Source organism: Ambystoma mexicanum, chromosome 10 (assembly GCF_040938575.1).
Source record: "Ambystoma mexicanum isolate Mex_15411 chromosome 10, UKY_AmexF1_1, whole genome shotgun sequence".
Taxonomy (NCBI): Eukaryota; Metazoa; Chordata; class Amphibia; order Caudata; family Ambystomatidae; genus Ambystoma; species Ambystoma mexicanum.
In genome coordinates, this window is record NC_090932.1 from 1,268,140,958 (window position 1) to 1,268,163,973 (window position 23,016).

Genomic DNA, 23,016 nt, shown 5'->3' on the forward strand with positions numbered 1-23,016 from the left:
GACAAAGTGTTTGCATCTTTTTCTGTTATTCAGTTCTGTGACATGATTACTTCATATTTGTGCTTAATGTAATGATTAATAAGTGTGGCAACTGCATATAGGTTTCAAGTTCTTGGTCTGTCTTTAGAAGGTGTTGTGTAGTTTTGTGATTAAACAAATTATTGTGGCATGGAAACTGTCAGGATATAGGGTTGGGGGGATCATGAAAGGTTGAGTTGTGTTGATAGTTACAGCCTCAAATCCTTCTGTTTCCAGCTCGCTTTCTTCCTGACACGGGCTGAAGATAAGCCTGCTGTTCTCCTTCATCTCCTGCGCAATGTGGTGAAGCCACAAGAGCTGACAGTTGTATTTGTTGCTACAAAACACCATGCAGAGTACTTGAGGGAGGTAGGTACTGAATGAGGATTATTTTGTACTTGCCTCTACTTAAAGGGGTTCTTTTGTTCTTCCTATCTTCGCTGACCTCTTTTTACAGCCACATCATGAGTATTAGAATGTTCCTCTGTATTCAGATGTGGTAACTTTGGTTTAAGATAAATATTGCTGGTCACCCTCTCTAATGAATGGTTTAATATGGCTGAGGCTTACAAAGTGTAACTTCTCCTAGTTAATGTGCTCTCAAGCTGTATTGAGGTTTACCTTGCCTCTTGTACTCATCTATACCTGTGCTTGCTCTGGCGTCTGCAGTCTTCAGCTGGGTCCTGTGCTTCTCCGTCTGGCTTGCTGACCATGCCTATGTTTCCTTATCCACTGCAGCTTCTGACTGTTGAGGGCATAAACTGCTCCCACATCTACAGTTCCCTGGATCAGACAGCTCGTAAAATCAACATTGGCAAGTTTGTGCATGGCAAGTGTTCAGTGATGATTGTGACAGATGTGGCAGCCCGTGGAATTGACATCCCCATGCTGGACAACGTGATCAACTACAATGTGCCACCAAAGGCCAAACTATTCCTGCACAGAGTGGGTGAGTCACATCAGGCAGTTCCTACTGGGCAGCAGGTTCGGATGATGGTGTTGGTGTTTGTGACACAAAGTCCAAAGCTTCAATATAGCTTGCAGCATCCCAGTAATTTTTCAATTCTTACTGCACTGAATCACGCGTTTAGACTCTATATCCATGGGACTCAGATTCCCAGGACCAGAAAAATGTGGCAATTGACAATGTGCACTTGAAGCTTCAGGGTTTTCCTGTGGTGGATACAAAGCATACTCTTTTTTTTTTATTTTGTTTATTTATTTTTCCTCTGGTGTATATCCTCTCCCGGCTGGTTTTCTATAAAGAGTAGACCACTGTTTCCAATAATGTACGGCGGAGATAAGGAAGTGGCCATGAATCGTGAATGATCATAGTTCTGGCTGCCTGTTGAAAACTGGACCTGTAATGATCTGTGCAGTATCTGTCACAGAATGATTCTTGTTGGGGTACATTTTAATGCATAATCTCCTCCACATGAGTCCCCCAGCACTTTTTGCTGGACTTTTTTGGTCTATTCCTCTGAATGAGTTTGAACCTTTTTCCACACTTACTCATTATTTTACCCCATCTTTTGGGATGCTTTCTATTTATTTGTATACATGTTTATTTAAGAAATACTTTCCTCCAAGTTCTATGGCATCTGTCATTAACTTTTTCTACACACTACACACTCTGTGCAGTGTGGCTGGCAGGCCCTTTGGCTTCCCTTTTTATTTTCTGCTATTCTCCTTGTGAGAACTCATGCTCCTAAGGCCAGGGGGGGATATTTAGTAACCTTCCTGACTTTTAGATTGTGAGATCAGCACACCCCACCTTATGTGGAGTGCTGAGGGGGTTACACAGTATCCCCTTTCTCACTACTCCTGTAACCTTTTGGTTACAGTGACTGGCACATGTGAATGGCTGGTGGCAGTGGTTTTATCCTACCTACCTTTGTGCAATTTTTACTTCCAGACTGTACTCGCAGCCGCTGTAGTGCGCAGAATGGTCACAATTGACCCAAAATGTTGGATGTATTCTTGATTCGCAATTTCTTTTTTGCTTGTGCTTTCTTGGTCCTTCTACTGGGCTAGGTGGGGAAGGTCCTGGTTCGACCTTCGGCTGCGGCGGCAGCAATCCTTTTTGAAGCCTGCCAAGGCTCCCAGCGTGTCCGTGAGGACAGCAACTGGGGGAGGAATCTGAAACTCTGCTGTCTTTTGTCTTCTGGTGTGCTTGCCTGAAGCCACTTCCAACTGGGGAGCTGGCCCAAAATTTGAATGGTTCATGGGTGCCGATTGGCTGGGTTCCTGCATAAAAGGCATGGATCATGAGGCTGAAGACAATCTGACCCCTGGAACCGAAGGATCGATGAGGAAGAAGAGATGTCCGCAGCTGCTTACAGACAACCATAGATGCCGGCTGTGTAATTACTGTTGCTCGACCCACCGCTAACTCCTTCCAAGTGTGAGGAGTACTCTGAAGACACCCCTTTAGACTGGTGGGACAATCGGTCTTGAGACGACCTGCATTCCGAGTCGTCCCACGACGAGCGGTGACCTTCACGAGCTGCAATCCGCCACTACCCTGGGAACTCTGGCCACTGTGCTGTGCATAGTATTCTGAAGATCGAATCCTCTTGAAACGTTGGACTCCTTCTGGAGCTTCAGAGGCAAGATTCCACTCCTCGAGGTCCCCTCACCAGAGTGCAGAACCGAGAAAATGAGCCAAATTGACTGGGTGGTAATCGTTCTTCATTGGTGCTTCCTGAATGACGCCAAAATCACAGAACCGAGAAGAATCCGTTGCTGAGAGCATCGCCACTCGACTGCTGCTGTAATTGTGCTGCAACTTCTTCTTCACACTTAAGGTGCTGGCTTGGTAGAACGTACCTAGATCTGAATTGCTGCTCCTGAGTTGCTGGAATGCTGATTCGTGTTTTGGGAGTTTGCCCATAGACGTTCGCCCAGGTCTAACGCCTGTGATCCTTCACCTACAGGGAGACTTCTCCAAAGTCCCGGACCCTTATTTCCCAACAGAGTTTGCTTACTTGCTTCAGAAAACTTCCTCTGGAACCTTTGAACTTTCTACAGCTGTTCCTTACCCATTTTGCCCTCCCAACTGACTACGAGACACTCCTAACTAGAAAGGGATTGACTTCTAAAGTGTTAGGCCTCTGTTAAATTATTACAAAGTATGTACTTACCTTGTGTTGGTTTTGTTTCTTTTACTTTGACCTGAAACAAATATTCTGAAAAGTTATTTCAAAGGTTTTACTTAGCTTTGAATTGTATACTTCAACTACTATTTACTCAGATTGCCTTCCTTGACGTTCCGTGATACCGCTGATGCGGTTAGTCCTCTTTTTACTTCTCGAGTGGGCGGATCCCCGCCTCACTCGCAGCTGGGCTAGGCATTTATGTGCCGTTGCATACACCGGTGCAGCGGACGGGCGACGAAGGCGCGCTTAAGGCAAGCCCGTCTGTGCTCATCCGTGACCCGGATGTACTGGATGAGAGGCTTTGTTTCACTAGAAGCTCTCTTAGATCTTGCCCTGATTAAAACCATATTTCCCAGGGCCTGGAAAGGGAATATTGAACCCGTTGGCATACACCAAGGACAGCTCCCTTCCGTGGTGATGCATGGTCATAAAGATGCTATATTGATGCTGCTTAATTCTTGCTCATTGCCAGCCCATGCAGCTGAGGTCAATTACCTTTTGTCAGATCGTCTTCCTGATTTTCTTTGTATCACGGAGACATGGCTCCTAGACAGCTCAGGCCCAGCATTGGTGCAGGCTATCCCCAATAATTATAAAATAATTAACCTTGACCGTCCCTCATCCCATGCTGGTGGTGGGGTGGCAGTTATTTTTAAATCGGAATATAGTGTCTCCAGACTTAACCTTAGTCATTACCTCAATATGGAGGCACTGTTAGTTAAATGCATGAACATTCTTCAACCTACTTTTCATCATCTTGTATATTGCCCTCCTGGCTCATAGGTGGGGTTTCTTGTGGGGTTTCTTGACCCTTTTGTTGACCTGGTAGCTGATCTCTTGCAAAAATATATCAATCTGATCGTGTTGGACGATTTCAATCTTAAATTTAACTTGCCTACATCTCCTGCGATTAATCTTTTTTCTAATAGCTTAAATGATCTCAACATTGAATAACTGGTCACATAACACAATCATAAACTGGAAAATACTCTTGACCTCGTGTTTGCTAATGTCAGCTTGGTGGCTGTCTCTTCAATAGAACAGATACTGGTCCGATCATTTTCTGATAACATGTATTCTAAAAAAATAACCCGGCCCTAGCGACCGGTTCTCCTTATGGTGCACACATTACCCCGGTCTTACATGCTCTATACTGGCTCCAGGTCGGTCGGAGATTCGAGTTTAAGTCTCTCTGTATTGTGCATCGAGCTCTTCATGGAATGGGGGCAGAATATCTCCAGATCAAGTTTGTACGTTACCTCCCCTGCCATCTACTATGCTCCTCGTCAGATGATTTATTGGTGGTTCCCCCATACCGTCGTGAACGGATTGGTGGTCGTGCTTTCTCTGTGACCGCTGCTAAATTGTGGAACAACCTTTCTCCCAAGATTAGGGCTATACCAACCACTTAGCCTTTAGAAAATCTGTTAAGACCCTGCTCTTCTAACTCATGAGTCTGGCTTACTGGTCCCTCCTTCTCTCCGTTATAGCGCCAAGATACCTCTAGTAACAGCGCGCTGTATAAATTCACTTAACATAACATAACCTACTGCTATTCCAAAGTATTACCAAAGTGAATTACCTGCTGTGTATAATACATTGTTTTTTCTAAAGTTACTTCTTGAACGTTATGGTACACCTTTTACCTTTACCTTTAGTGTATGTATAAAGTAAACCATTATTTGTATAGAACTTCACTGTCTCTGTGTTTATTTGGGCCTATGTATGTTCTGTGTTCTTTGTCCCACCTGCAGCCCTTGCTCCTTCCGAAGATGAAGCATGGCTGCTCAGCCATTGCTACCAGCAAACCGTGTGTGGTTCAGGCTTATACTAAGAGCTGTGTCCCAAGGGTGATTCTTCACAAGTCCTAACTTTGGTGGACTTTTGCAAAACTCCCTAACAGTACTTTAATCGGATCCACATAGGTATGCAGGTCCAATAACTACTGGATTCTTAGAACAAGTCCTTTTTGAAGTAGTTTTGGAAAGATGTCCTGCAAAAAAGACAACATGTAAATTGAGCTGACAAGGCAAAGTGCTCCAGAACAATTTGCAAATTATGTTCGAGCACTTTGTTGGCAAAGCTCTGAAGGACCTTTGGCAGTGGTGTCAGAGCTACTTCATAGGTGAAGGCACTTGCATAGTTCTCTTTTCCTCTTCAAGGATATCCAAGATTCCCTGACTTAACATTCAGACACCGAATGTTCCTGCCACATGGCTGAAGGAGAGATTATGCATCACAAGAAAATATGACTATTTGAGGACTAAGACTGTGCTGCTGAATGTGTCAGACCAGCATCGTCTAGTGTTGGGCTGTCATTCATGCTTTGCTGTCCCTTGAACCAAGAAAGTAATTTTGAACATGTGACCTGACCCTGGATTCAACAGTGATCAGTACGTGCTGGTGGGCACTGTCATCTGCAAAGATATACACTGGTAGCCCCTATACACTTGCCTGTCCCCCTCGCCCTTGATCCACAGCATTTTCCTCGGTTTCTGCAGGCCCTGAGCCATTCCCACCAGTTTATAGTAGGAGCAGCCTGCATCCCTCAATTGCATTCTCTAAATCCCAAATGGTTGACACACCAGCTCCAAGGTGTTTATCAAACAGAAAACTACGGGTTTATCTGTAGTTACTGGCCAGATTCAACAAAGCAACATGAAACCGTCTTCTGTAAAGGAGTGTGAGCCTTGGTCATCCTCGATCTCCCTTAGCTCCACTCTCCCAACGTGAAATAAAATCAGTCTTTCCTGCGGTGTGATAACCTTTTCTTGCTTACACAGATGTTGTCGGGATGTTCCAGTTTCTTTTAAGTAGTTTTGACAATACTACATCAGTGTGTTAGGTTATCTAGACGTAGACTAGTGGCTAAACTATTTGAGATCCTTTGCAGGATGGTGGTTTGCTCTAATGGTATTGATCATTGAGTGTAACCGTCTTGCAGGCTATCTAATGCCTCCATGTGTATTACTGCTCTATCAATCTGGAAGCCTTCCCACAGTCTTAGTTCTTGATCAGCTTGCTCCCACTTTATTCTCCTCCTCGACGTTCCACAATGCACTATCTTCCTACTCCATCACCCGATATTTCCTTCTCTAGAACTCTTTTCCTGACCTGTGTCAACCCCAGAACATTTTGCTTTGACTAGGTAACTATTTTAGCTTTTGTCGCTATGTGAAGGGGAAGTCCCCCCACCCCCTCCCCTCCCCTTCTACCCTAGTATTTCTCTTTTTATGGGTGACATTTCTATGTCTCTCCATAGTGTGACAGAAGTTAGTTTCCTACGACTTTTGAGCTTAGGCTGGGTTGGCCCTATATACTCCCCTGTTAATTTCTCTTTCCTATACTTGGGTGAACTACCGTTCACAATTTTCATCCCCTTTACATTTTGTATAAGTGAGCCAGCACACCCCATCTTATGTGGAGTGCTGGGGAATACAATGGATCCCCTTTGTTACTTGCGTGGTAAAATGTTGTTACAATTGCATGTTTCCCTGACTGGCTGGTGGCAGTGTAACTACTTTTATGATGTTTTAGTCTTCATTACTCGCAGGCTGTTAATTCAGCCTTGGTAATGCACAGAAGGGCCATCATTTTTGCTAAAATGGTACGCTCCTTCTTTTTTTGCCATTTCTTATGTGCTTGCTGTTTCTGAGGTCTTCTCCTGCCATTCTAGGTGGGAACGACCTCAGTGGCTGTTTTGTCTTCGGCGGGAATCCTGTGGATTCCCCGTCCAGGCTCCAGAGTGTTTGGAAAGGCAGGAAGTTAGGGAGGAGTCCAAACCGCTGCAGCCCTTTGTCTTCCACCTTGCCTGAAAGTAAGCCACTCCCAGTGGGGGTTGGTTGGGGGCTGGCTGTCCTGATTGGACAACCAGACCCGCCCCTTGCTGTAAAATGCGGAGAGAGAATGCAGAGGTTGTGCTGTAGTATCTGATGAAAACTCTGATCCTGGAATCTACTGACAAGTTGACCACTGGAGCTGAAAGCGAAGAGGAAGATGAAGAAACGACGGCCGTAGTGATTTCCAGTGACTCTAGAGCCTGCTCTTACCCTTCTTTCCAATCGACCTGGGTATCCCGAAAAGGATGTCTGGACCCAGAGCCTAGTGAGATCCACTAGGCTCTAGAAGACCTGCGTTTTGAGCCATCCCCATTGTGCTGTGACCTTGCAGGGCTGCAATACCCCAATGCCCTGGGACCCTCAATCCATTGTGCGGTGCATGGTTTCCGAATCGCACTGAAACTTTGGTGGCATCCTGCTGGAACTCCAGAGACTTCAATAGAGTCCAGAAAGTCCCTTCACCAGAGTGCTGGACCATGCAAGTGACGGGAATCCGACCAGTCATATACAGCCTTCTGGTTCCTGAAAAGGGCACCAAAACCACAGCGCTGGATCTAGCTGTAAAGAAACTCTTGCATGGCACCTTCTCCGTTATTCCCTGCTGTAAAATCCCTTCCAAAGTCCTGTCTTTACAGAGGAATCCATTGACCGGGTTCTTGGCTGCAGATCCTAACGTCTTCTTGCTGCAACTCTTCTTCTGTGCTAAGGTACTTTGCTGGCTGGTGTATTTACTAGCCTGTGATTTCTGTAAAGCTTTTGGGGTGTATTCTGTGATTGGGAGTCCTCTCATTCAGTTCACCCAGGCCCACTGCTGGAATGCTCCTAGGGTGTCTTCTCAGAAGTCTAGGGACCATACCTAACTTTAAATTGAACTACTCACTTGTTTGAACAGTCTACCACAGGAACTCTGACTTTTGCTCGCAACAGAAGCCTATCTCACCATGCCTACAGCTGGCACCTAGACCACTAGGGTCCCTCTTCTGCCTCTGAGTGAACTCATGCAATAGAGTGGGGAAGCACTGGATAAGAAAATGATTGTCTTGAAAAGAAAGAGGTATTTGGTAACTGTAACTCTGAGAGTGGACAGTTGGTAAAGTTCTTACTTAACTTGAATGTGTGTTGTGTATACGTAAAATTATTTCTTACCTGTGAATTGGTGGACTCTTCCCAAAAGTAATGCTGTTGACTTCACTTAACTATTTATTCCAGAATACTTGCGCCTTTAAAAAGTATATTGGTTTTACTTACCTTGAGTCAGCTGTGTGCCATCCTAAATTAAGTTATTGATTATCTCAATCTGTGTTCCACTGATTGAAAAACTGTAATAGTATAGTACATACAAAGGAGCCTAGAATAGCTCTTCGCCATTCTTAAAGTGTTCTGTGGGTGTAGCTGACCTTGGTCTGCCTGGTGCAATCCTAAATTAGTGTAAAGAGCTACTGCTTAATTTAGTCTGTGTTCCACTGATCTGAAAAGCAACTGTAATTGAATATTACACAAAAACGTCTCACCAAGTATAACTGTGTGTTATCATAAATGTAGTTATAGGTGTATACTGTTCCTTAAATCTGTGTTCCACTATTCAGAAAAGTGTCCTGGAACAGGGTTGGTGATTATGTGATTGCTTCTTTCACTGCATAACTGACGGGGGTCTACTACCCTTGTATTACTGAAAGTAACATATGGTTTTACTCCCCATGAATAGGTGTGACCTATACTAAATGTGTATGATAAGGTCCGACTTCCATAGAATTACTGTTAGGTTTTCTGAACAAGGTCATGCTCTTGTCTGTGTTTTTTCAAGCATAGTGTTGTGTTTTTATAATTGTGGTTATGTATAATGTCATAGTACTTACTTACCAAAAATGTATCTTGGCCTACTTGTATTTAAATAAACCCTTTATTTTAACAATACATAGTGTTTCTTTGTACCATATGTATGCTACAATTTCTTTGTACCAAGCCACAGCCCCCTCTCACTGCCTGCTCTGTCTACGCTACCATATAGTCAGGTGGTACAGCCTTATACTAAGAGTGGAGTCTTGTACTGTCTCAGTTGAATAGTTTTACTAGCCCGTTGTTGCACTTCAGAAAAACTGTCCTACCCGCGTCAACCAGCACGAGTCTGCTCGCCGAGTGTTTATGAAGTCCATGCTCCATCTGTTGTTTATTGGGGTAATATTTCTAATCAAATCCAGTAAATGCACTGGCCTCTAGCCCATGCTGCGCTTCAAGAGTTGTGTGTGGGCTCATTTGCGGATGCACAAAGGATGTCTGCCTATTGCCAGTGCTGTTCAACTTAACTTCCTTTTACCCAGTCCTGAGTCCCACAGACAGCTACGAGTGTGTGTCAGTAAGTTTCTGTCTATGTGAATCAAAACAGCATCCGAGCTGGGTACAAGCAATGTTACATTTCTCTTCTTGGAAATTGCTTACATTTTCTCTGCTAAGCTTTCGGGGGAGGGGGGTGCCTAACTTAAGGAGTCATGTTTTGTCTACAACTGCCCCAAGAAACTTTTATATATCCAAGTGTTTTCTGTGCTATTGGGTTGTAGAGGAGTAATATGTCTTACCGTGCAGCGGGTAGTGGACCATATTGACCTTTTCTGCCATCTTTGAATAGATTATCCTGAAGGTGTATGTTGGTATTCAAGCCGAGTGCTAGACCTGTCACTGTTTAGATATCTTGTTCTTATGAAGCCTTTCTCTGCCTTCCCAGGCACACTGTTCTGGGTTGGCCAGGAGCAATCAGTACCCAGAGAGCAAGTGGCCCTATAGTGGTGTCACTCATCCGAATGTCACCCCAGTCCCATCATGGTTTCTGTCACACGGTCTACACGGATATGCTGTCCCGCATCCAGCACCCTCCTAGTGCCCCAACAATTCTTGACTATAGATAGCCAGTCCCCTCACCAAATGTCCAGACACTGAGAAGGGCAACTTCGAGTCAAGGATGACTGCAAGTCCGAGTTTGAAGCGTTGCTGCATGATTTTTACACTATTGTGTTACATTTATGGACTACTTGTTCCCTCTGGATATCATTTGTCTACTGCGCACAGTACTCTTAGTTGCATTATTTGAACTTTCATAAGTTTTCTTGTAAAAGTAAATATCACTGATTCGACCTTCGTCATTATTGCCTGTGATAATTTTTAACCTGTATCTGGTGCTTCCCCACATACCCACCTAAAAGCAAGAACGTGAAGGCCTAAACCATCTGCCATATCCACAGCAAGCAAACCACTGTTCTGCATACCCTGCCCCAGGACTGTTCAGTGCCCCAGCAGTACTTCCAAGAAATACAGTCTGCCCCATCTGGCTCTAAGCCTTCAGAACATGCCAGAATTGGTCCAGTGATTGTAAAATGAAGGATGGGTGGGATTTTGCTTTCCTCATGTCTTAGAGTTGGAACTGGGTTACAGAAGTCAGACGTTTTAAGTATACACATGTGGTCTTATATGGGCCCTGGTGCTAGGGAGTTTTTGTAAAGTCGAGCTATTTAGGGCTTTATAAGACTCCCTCTTCTTGGCAATACAGAACTGTAACTCTTGGGACAGGCCTGTACCACTTAAGGTGGGTAGCTATGGTGGAGTAGCTAGGCTCATTTTAGGACAGAGAGAGGGCTGTCGAAAGGTACAAAAAACATGTAGTCAACAAATGGTCAAAATAAACACTTATACACTCTGGGAGTTATCTACAAATAGTGGTGTATTTGGTGTATATATACAGGCAGCGAGAATTCTTCAGAAAGGTAAGTACTATCATAAACAATAAACACAATATCAAACCAATGCAATAAACTGGTAAGTAAACCACAGTGTAAAAGACTTATGGAATAGCAGTACGTAATTCAAGGTAAGTAAAAAACACTTTGTAGTAACTTTGTAGAATATTCTGTTTCCGGAATAAAATGGAGTTACAAGACCAGCATAAGCAAGTAAGCACTTTTCAACATTTCTAGTAATTTCTTTGGAGAGGCCTTAGGCTTTAGCAGTCCTGCCCGATCTGAGTGTGGAGGGGACACTGGGCATCAGTGGCCTGCTGTAGGCAGAACTGGATGCAGCACAATTTATAGAAAGGTTTCAGAGGATTCTTTTGTAACAAGTACATACTAAGATTTTTGTTGGTAAAAAGTGTTCAGGGACTTCGTAAAAGGCTTCCTGAGTGCGCACCAGTGTTAGGCCTGGGCAACCGGATATGGATGAACACCCAAACGTGTGAATCGCCACCCTAGCCACACAGGAGCAGCAGAACGACTCTGGGTAAGTATTGCCTCGAGTTTCACAGTACCTCAGCAGTGAAGATGATGATGTAAGCGGACGCCCTCAGGATGCAGCAGCTACAGGGTCCCGTCAAGGGATTCTTGGGCTTCTGATGAAAGAAAGACCACTGGATGGGATTTTGCAGGCCCGGTTAAGTGGAAAGGCTCCCAGCAAAGGATTCTTCATTGCATCTTGTGGCTCTATGATTTTGGCGCCCTTTTTAAGACGCCAGATGAAGAACGGTTCTCATTAGATCTATTGATTTGCCTCGCTTTCTCGGTCCAGTACTCTGGTGAGGGGACTTTAAGGAGTGGAATTGTGCATCTAGAGGTCCGGAAGGAGTCCATAAAAGTTTCAGGAGGATTCGAGCTTCAGAAGATGATGCACTGCACGATGGTCGCAGGTCCCAGGGTATTGGCAGTTTGCAGCACAGAAGGGTCACATCTTGTCGTGGGATGGCTCAAAATTCTGGTGGTCTTAAGACTGATTGGTCCCACCAGTACAAGGGAAGGAGACATCCTCTTCGAAGCTCCTCTGTCGCATGGAAGAAAGGTCAGCACAGCAGCGGTCACTCAGCAGACCTCTCTGGACGCTGGAAGTAGCTGCAGGCAACTTCTCTTCTTTGGATTTAGTGCCACTAGTTGACTTGCCTTTAGGCTCAGGATCCAAGCCTTTCATCCAGGAACCCAGCTAATCGGCACTCATGCTACATCCATAGTTTAGGGGATGGCTGTCCTTTAAGGACAGCCAGCGTCCCAGTTGCAACTGGTTCTAGGCACACATGCCAGAAGACAAAGAACAGCAGAGTATCATAACCCTCCACGGTTTCTTGTCTTCAGACACTCTGGAGCCTTGGCAGGCTTCACAAAGGATTCCTGCAGAAGACCAAAGTCAAACCAGGACCTGGAGAGTGTGTGGCCCTTTTTCCCACTCTCATGCAGTTTAATGTGATTTTGAACACTGTTTCTTTTGGTTGTGGAGTCTGACAAACTCCGTAGGCATCATCTTTTACATTGGGTCACGCAGCACCCTTAGTGCAGTGGCCCAGGGAAGTCTTTCAGATTTCCCAAAGGTTTAAATACCTTCTCTTGAATAAACTACTGTTTCCAAGAGCAGTAAAGTGAAATTGACTTTACTTGCATTGTAACTTTCAAGACCCAGCACACACTATCTTACAATAGGGTGGTGGAGGGGTTACCCAGTACCCCTTTGTCTACCTTCTCATGTCACATTTGTTACCCTTTTCTCACTGAATGGCTGGTGGCAGTGGTTTCGTTTTAACTACCATGGTGTGCATTTACCGCAGGCTTTGTTCGCAGCTGCAGTAAAGCACCCAAGAGTGCAATTTTTGTTAAAATTGCCCAGTCTTCTTTTTTCGCCATTTCTCTGCGCAAAGGTCCTTGAGATTTACTCTGCGTGCCAAACCAGGTTTGGTCCCATTGCTCGCTTTGCCTTTGGCAGGATTCACGAGTGAAGCCCACCTCTGGCTCCAGGGTGTCTGGGGTAGGCAGGAAGTGAGGGAGGTGCCCGGAACTCCCTGTGCTTAGTCTCCTTGGAGACGCAAATTCACTCTGTGGTGATTGGCCGGCAAGGACAGCCACCCTGCTTGGTGACTGACAGCTAGGCTGCAATTAATGGGAGAGAACTGAATAAAAGGCGACTCTTTTGGCTTGGAAGGTAGTCGACCACTGGATGAAGGAACCGAAAAAGAACTTAGAGGATGCCTGCTACAACTCCTGGACTGTTGGTTTGCCCGGTGAAGCCCTGCTGCAGTGCCGAAACACCAAGTTTGGATCATCAGAGAAGCCCCTGCAAGGACGACTTCTCCCCTTGAGTCGGTGGGACCAATCAACTCCAAAGTAAGCCACCTGGAGATCCATCTCGGAGCTGGTTGAATTTCCACAGAGTTGCTGCTGGAAACCGTATAGCCAGAGCGAGGAACATCAGTTTGTGTGCGTTGCTTTTAAGCTGGCCAAGAGCTCCAGAAAGATCCTCCAGACTCCCAGGAAGCAGGACTGACCGAGCCTGAGCCCCCTCAATAGAGTGCGGGACCCCAGAAGCAAGGAAAGTCCATCTCGACAGCCATGAAACAGTGTTGCTATTTGCGGTCGACATGAGGAGCTGAAACACTGAACAGCCACTGAAAGTGAAGTTTGTTGGTTGCGAGTTCTGATCATCCCAGTGCATTGCAGGAGTCCCCCCGACGTCCTCCCTCTTGTCCCCATGCCTAAGGCCCAGGAACAGTGAGACCTGCACAGGAGTCATCTGCATCTTTTCTTCATTTTAAAAGTACTGTACAAAGTATGAGAGAACGTGCCTCTTGCTGTAGTATTGCTCGCATCTTCTACCACTCACAGGTCTAATCAGCTTGTGGCCCTACATTTGATTCTTCTTTTCTCCAAAGACTTCTGAAACATTGTGCAAAGACGTTTCCATCACCAGAGGTGCTCCATCCTATCTAAGACTTTTGCCCATTGACTTTGGCTTAGCCTTTTGTACTGAACGACTTTCTGGAGGGATCCAAAAGTATTTGCCTGCTTAAGAATATTTGTGGTCTCTTGTATGTTCTAGATAATCTTTTCCTTTGACTTATTACTATATAATCCTAAATGCAACAGTGATATATTAATGTCCCCAGCACCCTAGCAATTGAAGTCACCTGAGGGTGTAGGTAGTGTCTGTGGGCCATCCCAAATGGGTATGTACTGATTTGGATATATTGAGTGTGTGTTTCATGAAGTGTATTGGAGTATTACTATTATATTGCTCCCTTCTGAAGAAGGCTTATTCTAACTGACTGATAAATAAATTAATAATGGTTTATTCAACAAACCTTGAGTGTAAGAGTTTATTTGAATACTTGTAACTGTAAATCTCTGTGCAACTCCACTACAGCTCACATTGACCCCTTTGAGATAAGCCTGGCTGCTCAATACGTTACCACAACTGTGTGTAGTACAAGCTTATACCAAAGGTTGGATTTCCTATACCTGTAGTCAGAGTTGTTTGTAGTGTTCCCAGAGGGTACTGCATACACATTTTGCCTAACAGGTGGTGTGTGCTGATCTTACAATATAAAATGTACAAAGGATAAAAGGTATCCCTCTACCCTTGAGACCATGTGTTATTACAGGGAGAATACAATAAAATGAAAAGGCAAGCACAAGGGGCTCCGAAGCAACACTGCATAGAAAGTAACGTGTGCAGCAAAAGTAAATTACAGATGCCTACAAAGTTGGAGGAAAGTAATCATCCAAAAATAAAGTATGTACAGACACAAAATGACTCCCATAGTTAGAATAAAAGGAGATGAGTGACGAAAAAGGTTCCCACTCACTCAGGAACATAGACAAAAAATACACAAGTCCCGCAAAAAAAGCTGGGGGGGCGGTCTCACAGGAGACAGGTAGATTTTTCAAATGTATGCCAATTCTCTAACACCTGGCACCTGTCTTTAATTTACCATGAGATTTGTTCCTTAGAAGGCCTGGAAAACCAAACTTTTGTCCTGTTGCTAAAGATAATTACCCTGCAGTTATTGAGCAAGGATACTGAATTGTACTACATTCCTTATTTGTCCAAAGTGAATCAGAGATGCAATTTGAGTGGAGATTATGCTCCCCTTTTGCCTGCAGATGCGATCCACCAGATGTACGCCTGGTGTTGCAAAGGCCTGCACTCTGCTTACCTTTCATCATCTGAGCTTGTCGTTTGTCAGATCAGAAATTGTATGGAGGTGGTGACCTAACAGTCTTCCCATCCTAGAGACAGTTATGACAAAAATGGCAGGGATTATAAGGGAGTGGACAACTCTCCTCTTGCTGTATTTGCAATTATTTTAGTGATGCCCGAGACTGAATGAGGGATCTGATTGATCTCCCTCCCACCCCTGTAGGCGCTTCTTCCCAGTTGTCATTGCTATGATGATGATGCTTTTGTTTGGTGTGTTAACACATCTCACATTTAACTTGTACTAGGGGCTAATAAATCAACCACATGTTCTCAGATTGGAGGCAGAGAGGGGCTGGTGAATCTTAAGCTTTCCTGTGTAAACATTCTTCAGAAAGTAATAATGATCCCAAAGCTTGATGTGTTGCCTTCTCTGGGTTAGTACTGGAGCTGAAGATGCTCTTATTCCTAAAAATGTGCATGTTACATACTGGATCACAAGATAATATCACAGGGGAGGTGAGACACAGCACTAGTAATTTGGTTCTGCTGTCCGCTTGAGTGGCTGCTGTATCTCAACTGGTGCATTTTTATTTTACCCCATGAGGTAGATGCAAATAAAACGTTTTTCAATTGGCACCCCTGACAGTCCCCTCGCACTCAACTCCGGTCCCTGCCCTCGCCGCACCATCACGGCACTTGAGCATTGACCCAAGAGTTGGCTTTCTTCTACACTTACCCCAGTCTCCGCGACTGGGTGCACTTGGACCAGCCCTTCCCTCCTCCCCTGTATCAGTCTGTGCGCTTGCGCGATCGGAATGTACCTTGCCTGAAGATAGTCTGCCTGCTCCCCTGTCTTCACTCCTAACTGCAGATAACAAGGGGGGTCCTGGGAGACTCTCTGCCAGACATGAGTCCTGGTTACAAGAGCCTTACCCAGAGTCTTTTGCTCACTATCTTTCACAGAGAAGAAACCTCCCAAACATATCAGTCTTTGTCCTGCCCTGGGGCAGTCGGCACTGAAATGCTAGGCAATTCTCCTCTGAACAAGAGTACCAACAGCAACCCCAGACACGTGTTTCAGTCTGGTTGAACCTCATCAGTAGGGTGTAGCTGTGCCTCTCTAAGAATTGTGAGCAAGGGGTCCACGTCTGGATTCCCCTAGTAACTTAGGGTGAGACCCAAAGCTACTTAAAATATGCAAATAACAAGGGGGGTCCTGGGAGACTCTCTGCCAGACATGTGTCCTGGTTACAAGAGCCTTACCCAGAGTCTTTAGCTCACTATCTTTCACAGAGAAGACGTGGACCCCTTGCTCACTATTCTTAGAGAGGCACAGCTACACCCTACTGATGAGGTTCAACCAGACCGAAACACGTGTCTGGGGTTGCTGTTGGTACTCTTGTTCAGAAGAGAATTGCCTACCATTTTGGTGCTGGACTGCCCCAGGGCAGGACAAAGACTGATATGTTTAGGATATTTCTTCTCTGTGAATGATAGTGAGCTAAAGACTCTGGGTAAGGCTCTTGCAACCAGGACACATGTCTGGCAGAGAGTCTCCCAGGACCCCCCTTGTTATTCACTCCTAACTGTACTTGGAAAAACAGCAGAATCGTCGTCGGACCTATTTGCTGTTGTCTCAACTGTTAATTGTATCATGTACACTTACTCTGCCTGTGCAGACTTTTATCGTTTCAGAATTTCAAGGGCACTGAACGGCTGTTGTTTTTCCCCATGTTCCAGCCCTCCTTGAGCGCTTTGAATCACTTGCCTTGTGTATAGGCGCTTCACAAATTAAAATTACCATTACCAATTGAGTTTTATGTCCATGACCCTTTTTCTGCAATGTTTAAGAAACTTAAAAGGAGAAATGCAGGGAGAGAGTGTAAGAAACCCCCACCGCTTAGCAGAGATTTCAGTAGGAACCTCTGATGGTGGGGCTGAGGGATTGTAGGGCACTTCAGAGTACGATTCTTGGAGGGCGTAAAACTGTTGGGGAGAGATGCAAGCAGAATGTATGGAAATGAAGACGACAATGATAATACAGAGAATGAAAATAACTGCTGCATAGCGATGCTAAGATAATTCAGGGAACTACTAAGAAAATATTGTTGGAAGATGGTGACAAGGTGAGGAAAGGTACATGGGCAGTGGAAGGAAATGCCGAGGAGAGAGGCAGAGGGTAATGAGACTCTAGTAGTATGCATGGAGACGTTGAGGGGGATAAGACGTTGAGGCACCATGGATATGGTTTTAGCAGCCTCTCGGTGCATTCGTTTTAAGTATCCAATTTTCTCCTCCGCTCCTAGACACGCTTCTCTTTCCATCCCTTGATTTATTACTTTTTTTCTTTTAGGCCGAGTTGCCCGGGCTGGTCGGAGTGGCACTGCCTACTCACTCGTAGCAATAGATGAGACGCCATACATTCTTGATCTGCACCTTTTCTTGGGCCGACCCCTAAAGCTGGCTAATCCACAGGACCCTCCTGCAGGTGAGAACCCAGTGCCCTGTTCTAGGTATAGTGTAGCTTTGTGGCCAACAGTGAGAGTGCAAAGGCAGCTTCATTTTTGTTTGACCCGTTTCTGACACATTGGCTTTTTTGCCCATGATAATTGTTTATTTGGCATGATAGGAAAAAACTGATTATAACCTGCTTAGAATAAGGCCCATTTAAGGTGTGTGCTTAATGAAGGTTACAAGATGTGGTATAGCCTACACTATGGCTCTATTGCTCTCCCTGCAGAAGCTGATGGGGTGATTGGCCGGGTTCCTCAGAGCATCATAGATGACGAGGAGTCCCTGCTGATAGCCGATCATGAAGGTTCACTGGACTTGCAGAATTTGAAGAGGGTGTCGGAGAATGCTTACCGCCAATATCTAAAATCCAGGCCCAGCCCTTCAGCGGAATCCATCAAACGGGTCAAGGACACAGATTTTACACGCGTGGGCATCCACCCACTCTTCAGTAAGTAACTGCACATTGATTGTTCTTCAGCTCCCTAAACGTAAATCATTCTTCACAGTTAATGCTCTATCACAATCTTCAACACCACTCCCGTCACTCCACCGGTCATTGCTTCTGCACCATTATCTGCAGCCCCCTCCCTTCAAGCTCTTTGGTACTATTATCTACATTAACTCTTTGGACTGGACTCTTATCAATATGTTCCTCAGAGCAGTTGCGCTATCACTATGTCCTACAACCACACCACAACCAATGTTTTGTACTAATCCCTAATGTTCCATCAGCCCCAGCGCTCCTTCGCTATTTTCTGTAGATCCTCTTTAGCTTGTGTAACTTCGCCTCTGATGGTTGTGAATCTGCTTAGAATCACATGCTGTGCATATAGTCTGACATCCAGTGGTAACCGTGGAGTATGCATCTTGTCTTTCGGGGACCGAAAGGGGACGTCGGCATAGGCGTGTCTGTAACACTATCCCTAACGTTACGTGTAGTGTACCCAAAATCCCTCACGTGCCAAGGTCCCTCAGATTGTTTTTTTCTGCCCAGATAACTGGTCGCCCTATAGCAGAGCTCTTTCAAAAGACATTGTTTATCTTCTATACCGACTTGTCGGTTATTCCCACGTTAAGTCCCTTCAGTCACAACAACATCTTTGACGAAGACTGCGGGGGATTCGTCTACGGCAGTGGATTTCAGCGCCTAAGATCCGGCGGCCGGACTTTCCACGTGGTCGGGCCCTCTGGCCGACCTTTAAAGTAGGGAGAGTGGGGTTGGGTGGCCATATTTTCGGTTTGTCTTTCCTCCTTTCCCCTCTTTAACCTTTTGGTCTGGTCATCTTCCCCTTTGGCTATTGAAAGGACTCCTTTTAGGTTCTGCCCTAAGTGTAGGGTCAGATATCCTTGGAAGGACCAACACAGGACGTGCAGCGCCTGTATACCCCTATAGCACGACGAAAAGCGGTGTGTGACCTGCAAACTCCTTTGGCCTAAGACCCTTAAGGAGCATCGTGTAAAGTGGTGGGCCGTGTACGGTATGTCACGGGTGGAACCCCCTTCCCCCACTGCCACACCCGTTGAGTGACTGGGGCACCTCAGATGACCAAACATCTGTTGCGGATGTAATAGACCTCGAGGCGGACACTTCTAGATCCGCCACGCCCGTCGCCGACCCTTTAAGGCCTGACTCTGGTCTTGCTGCAGGGACAACACCCGGTGACAGGGGCATAAATACGCATCACACTAAGCATACAACCCCTACACCGGTTTTGACGTCCTGGTCGATAAAGGTGAGAGCGCCAACAGGGCTGCTGAAAATTTCAACGGTTCCCTCGGATCACCTAGATCCAAAGCCTTCCCCGCATCCGCAACAGCGTCTTGCGACTGGGCAATCTAAATCAAGTAAGGGTGCTACTCCAAAAACTTCACACGTCGAAGCGTGGAAATCCGACGCTGAAACGGTCCCGAAGGCCGCGGTAGGCCCGACAGTTACGACTAGGCCGCTAGTCGTAAAAAACGGCTGCTAGGCCCTCTAGCACCGCGGAAGGTAAATTACCTACTGATAGACCATCGGAGCAATTATCTCACACCGATTCGGCGGTTACCGAAGACAGCATCGAGAGGATTACGGCAGCGGTGGGACTTATCCCGGTTGTGCCTAAAATCACGGGGGAAGTCGCGGAAAAACTTCGGATGCGGTTTGGGACCCCGATTCTCACGATGCTTATGAAGATAGCCAAGAGCCTCTTTCCGACACCCTAAGAGACTCTTTTCGATGCCGTTGGGCAGAAGACTGTTTTCCTCCGTAGGCCCGTCTGGGTCCTCTAAATGGACTAGAGAGAAATTCAAAGGGTGTATGCACCGGCTGGACAGAATTATCAGTTTTTCTGATCATCCCAGAAAAGGTATTGTGGAGAGCCTAACCCTCAATTTTCTTCTCACCATCAAGATCATCAGCATTCTGTCCCAGTCCAACATTAAGACATTGTCCACTTGGACACCTATAGGGACATTTACAATGAAGAGGAACAAGCTTCATTTCTACAAAATTATGAGGGACAGCAGGGTACCACAGACAATTGGGACGAAACTTAGCAGGAGGGAACGGACCCGTGCACACTGCCACATCAAGATCAAGATACTGATGTATTGTGTTTGGACTCCCCTCTGTCCACTCCGGCTCGTCAGGCCTTGCCGGTTGATGACCAGATGGCCTTCAACTCTATGTTGAAAAAGGCAGCTGAACATTTTCAGATCTCGACTCAAGAGGCAGTGCCTGAACAGGATTTTGTAGAGGATATCCTTAAGGAAAAACCTCCATCTAGCCAAGCCATTCCCCTCCTTAATTCCATCAAGAGAAGGTTGGTCCCCTCCTTGGTATAACCAGCTCAAACCCGGGCAGTGAACCCAAGAGTCAAGAAATTGTTTCGGCCGTCTCCATCCGACCCTCTATACATTAAAGGCATGCCATCCCCGACTCGCTGGTAGTAACTACCACCTGAAAAAGGGCAGGGGTACCCCTTGCCACGGGGGAGGCAACTCCGGACAAGGAATCCAAGAGACTGTATGCTCTAGGCAAACGAGTTACCTCGGCGGCCTCATACACTACGCTGATAGCGAATAATACCACGCTATTGCCAAGCTATGCTGACGCTCAGTGGAATCTGCTCCAGGAAGGCCTCCAAGAGGTTCCAGAACCCATCAGAGCCAAACTTCTCGCTATTATAGTCGAGGGAAGACAAGTGAACCAGAATGTGATTAAAAACACCGTGGACACTGCCGAAACAGCAGGCAGGTCTCTGGCCCAAGGGACCCTACTAAAAAGCCCTGCTTTGCTGCGCACTTCAGGGTTTAAACCCGAAACACAGGCATCTCATCAATAAACCTATTGAGGAAGCTTACCTCTTCAGGAAAGCGGTTGATGAGGCATTGGAAACGGCCAAGAAGGAGCAATGGACTCTTAAGTCTCTGCAACAGATCACACAAAAACCTTCCGCCCCCAGAAAGGTAACAACTCTCGGCGGTCCTTTCGAGGGCAGTCCCGTGCAGGTCAAAACTATGGCACGGGGAATTTCAACACAGGACAAACTTCAGGAAGCCCCACATACTACCCTTCAAGGGGTCAGCGACGCGGCAGAGGTAGAGGAGCTGCAGTCTCTGGTCAAAAATGACCACCATATCCAGGTCCCCTCCCATGTCACCCCGGTCGGGGGGGGGGGGGCGATTAACATCTTTCCTCACGGCATGGGAGGGGATAACTTCAGACCAGTGAGTCATAAAGACTGTCGCTCACTGGTACTGCGTGGAATTCGCCCGACCTCCATAGTTAAGACCGCCGCGCTCACGGCGCCTTTCACCGGACCATCTGCAGATCCTGAATCAAGAGGTGGAAGCACTGCTGGGACAGGACGCCATAGAAGCCGTCCCTATTCTTCAGGTTAACCAGGGTATTTATTCAGTGTACTTCCTTGCACCCTGTTCTAGACCTGCGCCCAGCGAACAAGTTCATAAAACCCCAGAAGTTTCGCATGGTAACACTACAGAAAGTGATCCCACTGCTGAAACAGGGGCACTACATGGCAACATTGGACATGAAAGATGCATACTTTCATATTTCAATGTTGCCAGCACACAGAAAATATCTAAGGTTCATGGTAGAGGACAGGTATTACCAATTCAAGGTACTCCCTTCAGCATCACCTCAGCGCCAAGAGTGTTTACCAAAGTCCTGGCAGTGGCTGCAGCACACCAGCGCAGACTATCTGTCCCAGTTTACCTTTACCTCGACGACTGGCCCATCACAGGGGACTCTTGCAACACATGTCTTTTGAACAACCAAAAAACAGTAGATCTTCTTTTCAGTCTGGGTTTCTCAATCAACGAAAAGAAGTCCAGTCTAGTCCCCAGTCAAACAAAACAATTTCTGGGAGCTCTAATTCGGGCAGGAAGATGGCCTCGTCTTCCCCACCAATGAGAGGGTGTAGAACATGCTTTTCCAGATCGCTCAAAATGTAGCCAGTTGGAAGATAACGGTTCGCAAAGCCATGCGCTTGCTAGGAATGATGGCGTTGTGCATATACTTGGTTCCACACGCGCGGCTGCGCATGCGTCCCATTCAAGAGTGGCTCAACAGCCAGTGGTGTCAGGCCAGCGGACAACGGGAGGATCTGATAGTTGTCTCGCCAGCCCTCGTTCTCTCTCTGCAGTGGTGGTCAAGAGAAAACCTCTTGAAGGGGAAGACCTTCACCACCCCTGCAGTGGAAGCCACTCTCACGACGGATGCATCTCTCACGGGGGTGGGGGGGGCCTCACCTGCTTCAGCAGACAGCACATGGAGTGTGGACCCCTCGGGAAGTGTCGAACCATATACATTTACGGGAGCTATTAGCAGTGTTTAAGGCATTTCAGATGCAACTGCAAGGGAAGACAGTGCTGATTCTAACGGACAGCACTACAGCAATGTATTACCTGAACAAACGGGGGCACCCACTCTCCAGGGCTATCCAAGCTGTCCAAAACATTTGGATATGGGCTCTCGGACACAAGATGTTTCTGTTGTCCCAACACGTTCCAGGGGAACTCAATCCTCTGGCAGACGTGCTCAGCAGAGATTTTCCTCTTCCCAAAGAATACGAATGGCGTCTGCACAAAGACATTGTGTCCAACGTCTTCCCAGAGATCGACCTGTTCGCAACTCAGGAAAACGCCCAATGCCAAGACTACGCCTCCAGGTACCCCAGAACCGTTCCACGGTGAACAGTCTCTGGATAACATGGTCAGGGAAATTTGTCTACTCTTTCCTGAACCCCCCCCCCCCAACTCCCCTTCTCAACAAGATAGTGCACATGGTGCACCAGGAACCAGTTACCATGATACTGGCGGCCCCCATGCGGGCCCGCCAAACCTGGTTCGCACATTTGATGGGACTGTCCCTCTCCCCAGCAGTGAAACTACCCTGCCCGTACAACATGTTGTCTCAAGAGGGGGGAGACCCTACACCCATGCCCACAAATTCTTGAGCTTAGCAGCTTGCCTCCTGAGGTCATAGAGTTTGGACACCTACAGCTCCCTCAGAGGTGCATGGACATACTCGCGGAAGCTAGAAAACC

The 23,016-nt window shown here is 46.4% G+C and overlaps 1 protein-coding gene across 1 annotated transcript in view; it reads left to right on the forward strand.

The window, feature by feature from the left end:
- The window catches only part of DDX54 (DEAD-box helicase 54), a 560,256-nt gene that overhangs the window by 370,683 nt on the left and 166,557 nt on the right, over positions 1 to 23,016 (forward strand). Inside the window, exons 10-13 of the mRNA XM_069619243.1 lie at positions 256 to 387; positions 757 to 967; positions 17,304 to 17,438; positions 17,691 to 17,912. Of these exons, the coding sequence (XP_069475344.1) occupies positions 256 to 387; positions 757 to 967; positions 17,304 to 17,438; positions 17,691 to 17,912 (700 nt within the window). The remainder of the gene's footprint in view (positions 1 to 255; positions 388 to 756; positions 968 to 17,303; positions 17,439 to 17,690; positions 17,913 to 23,016) is intronic.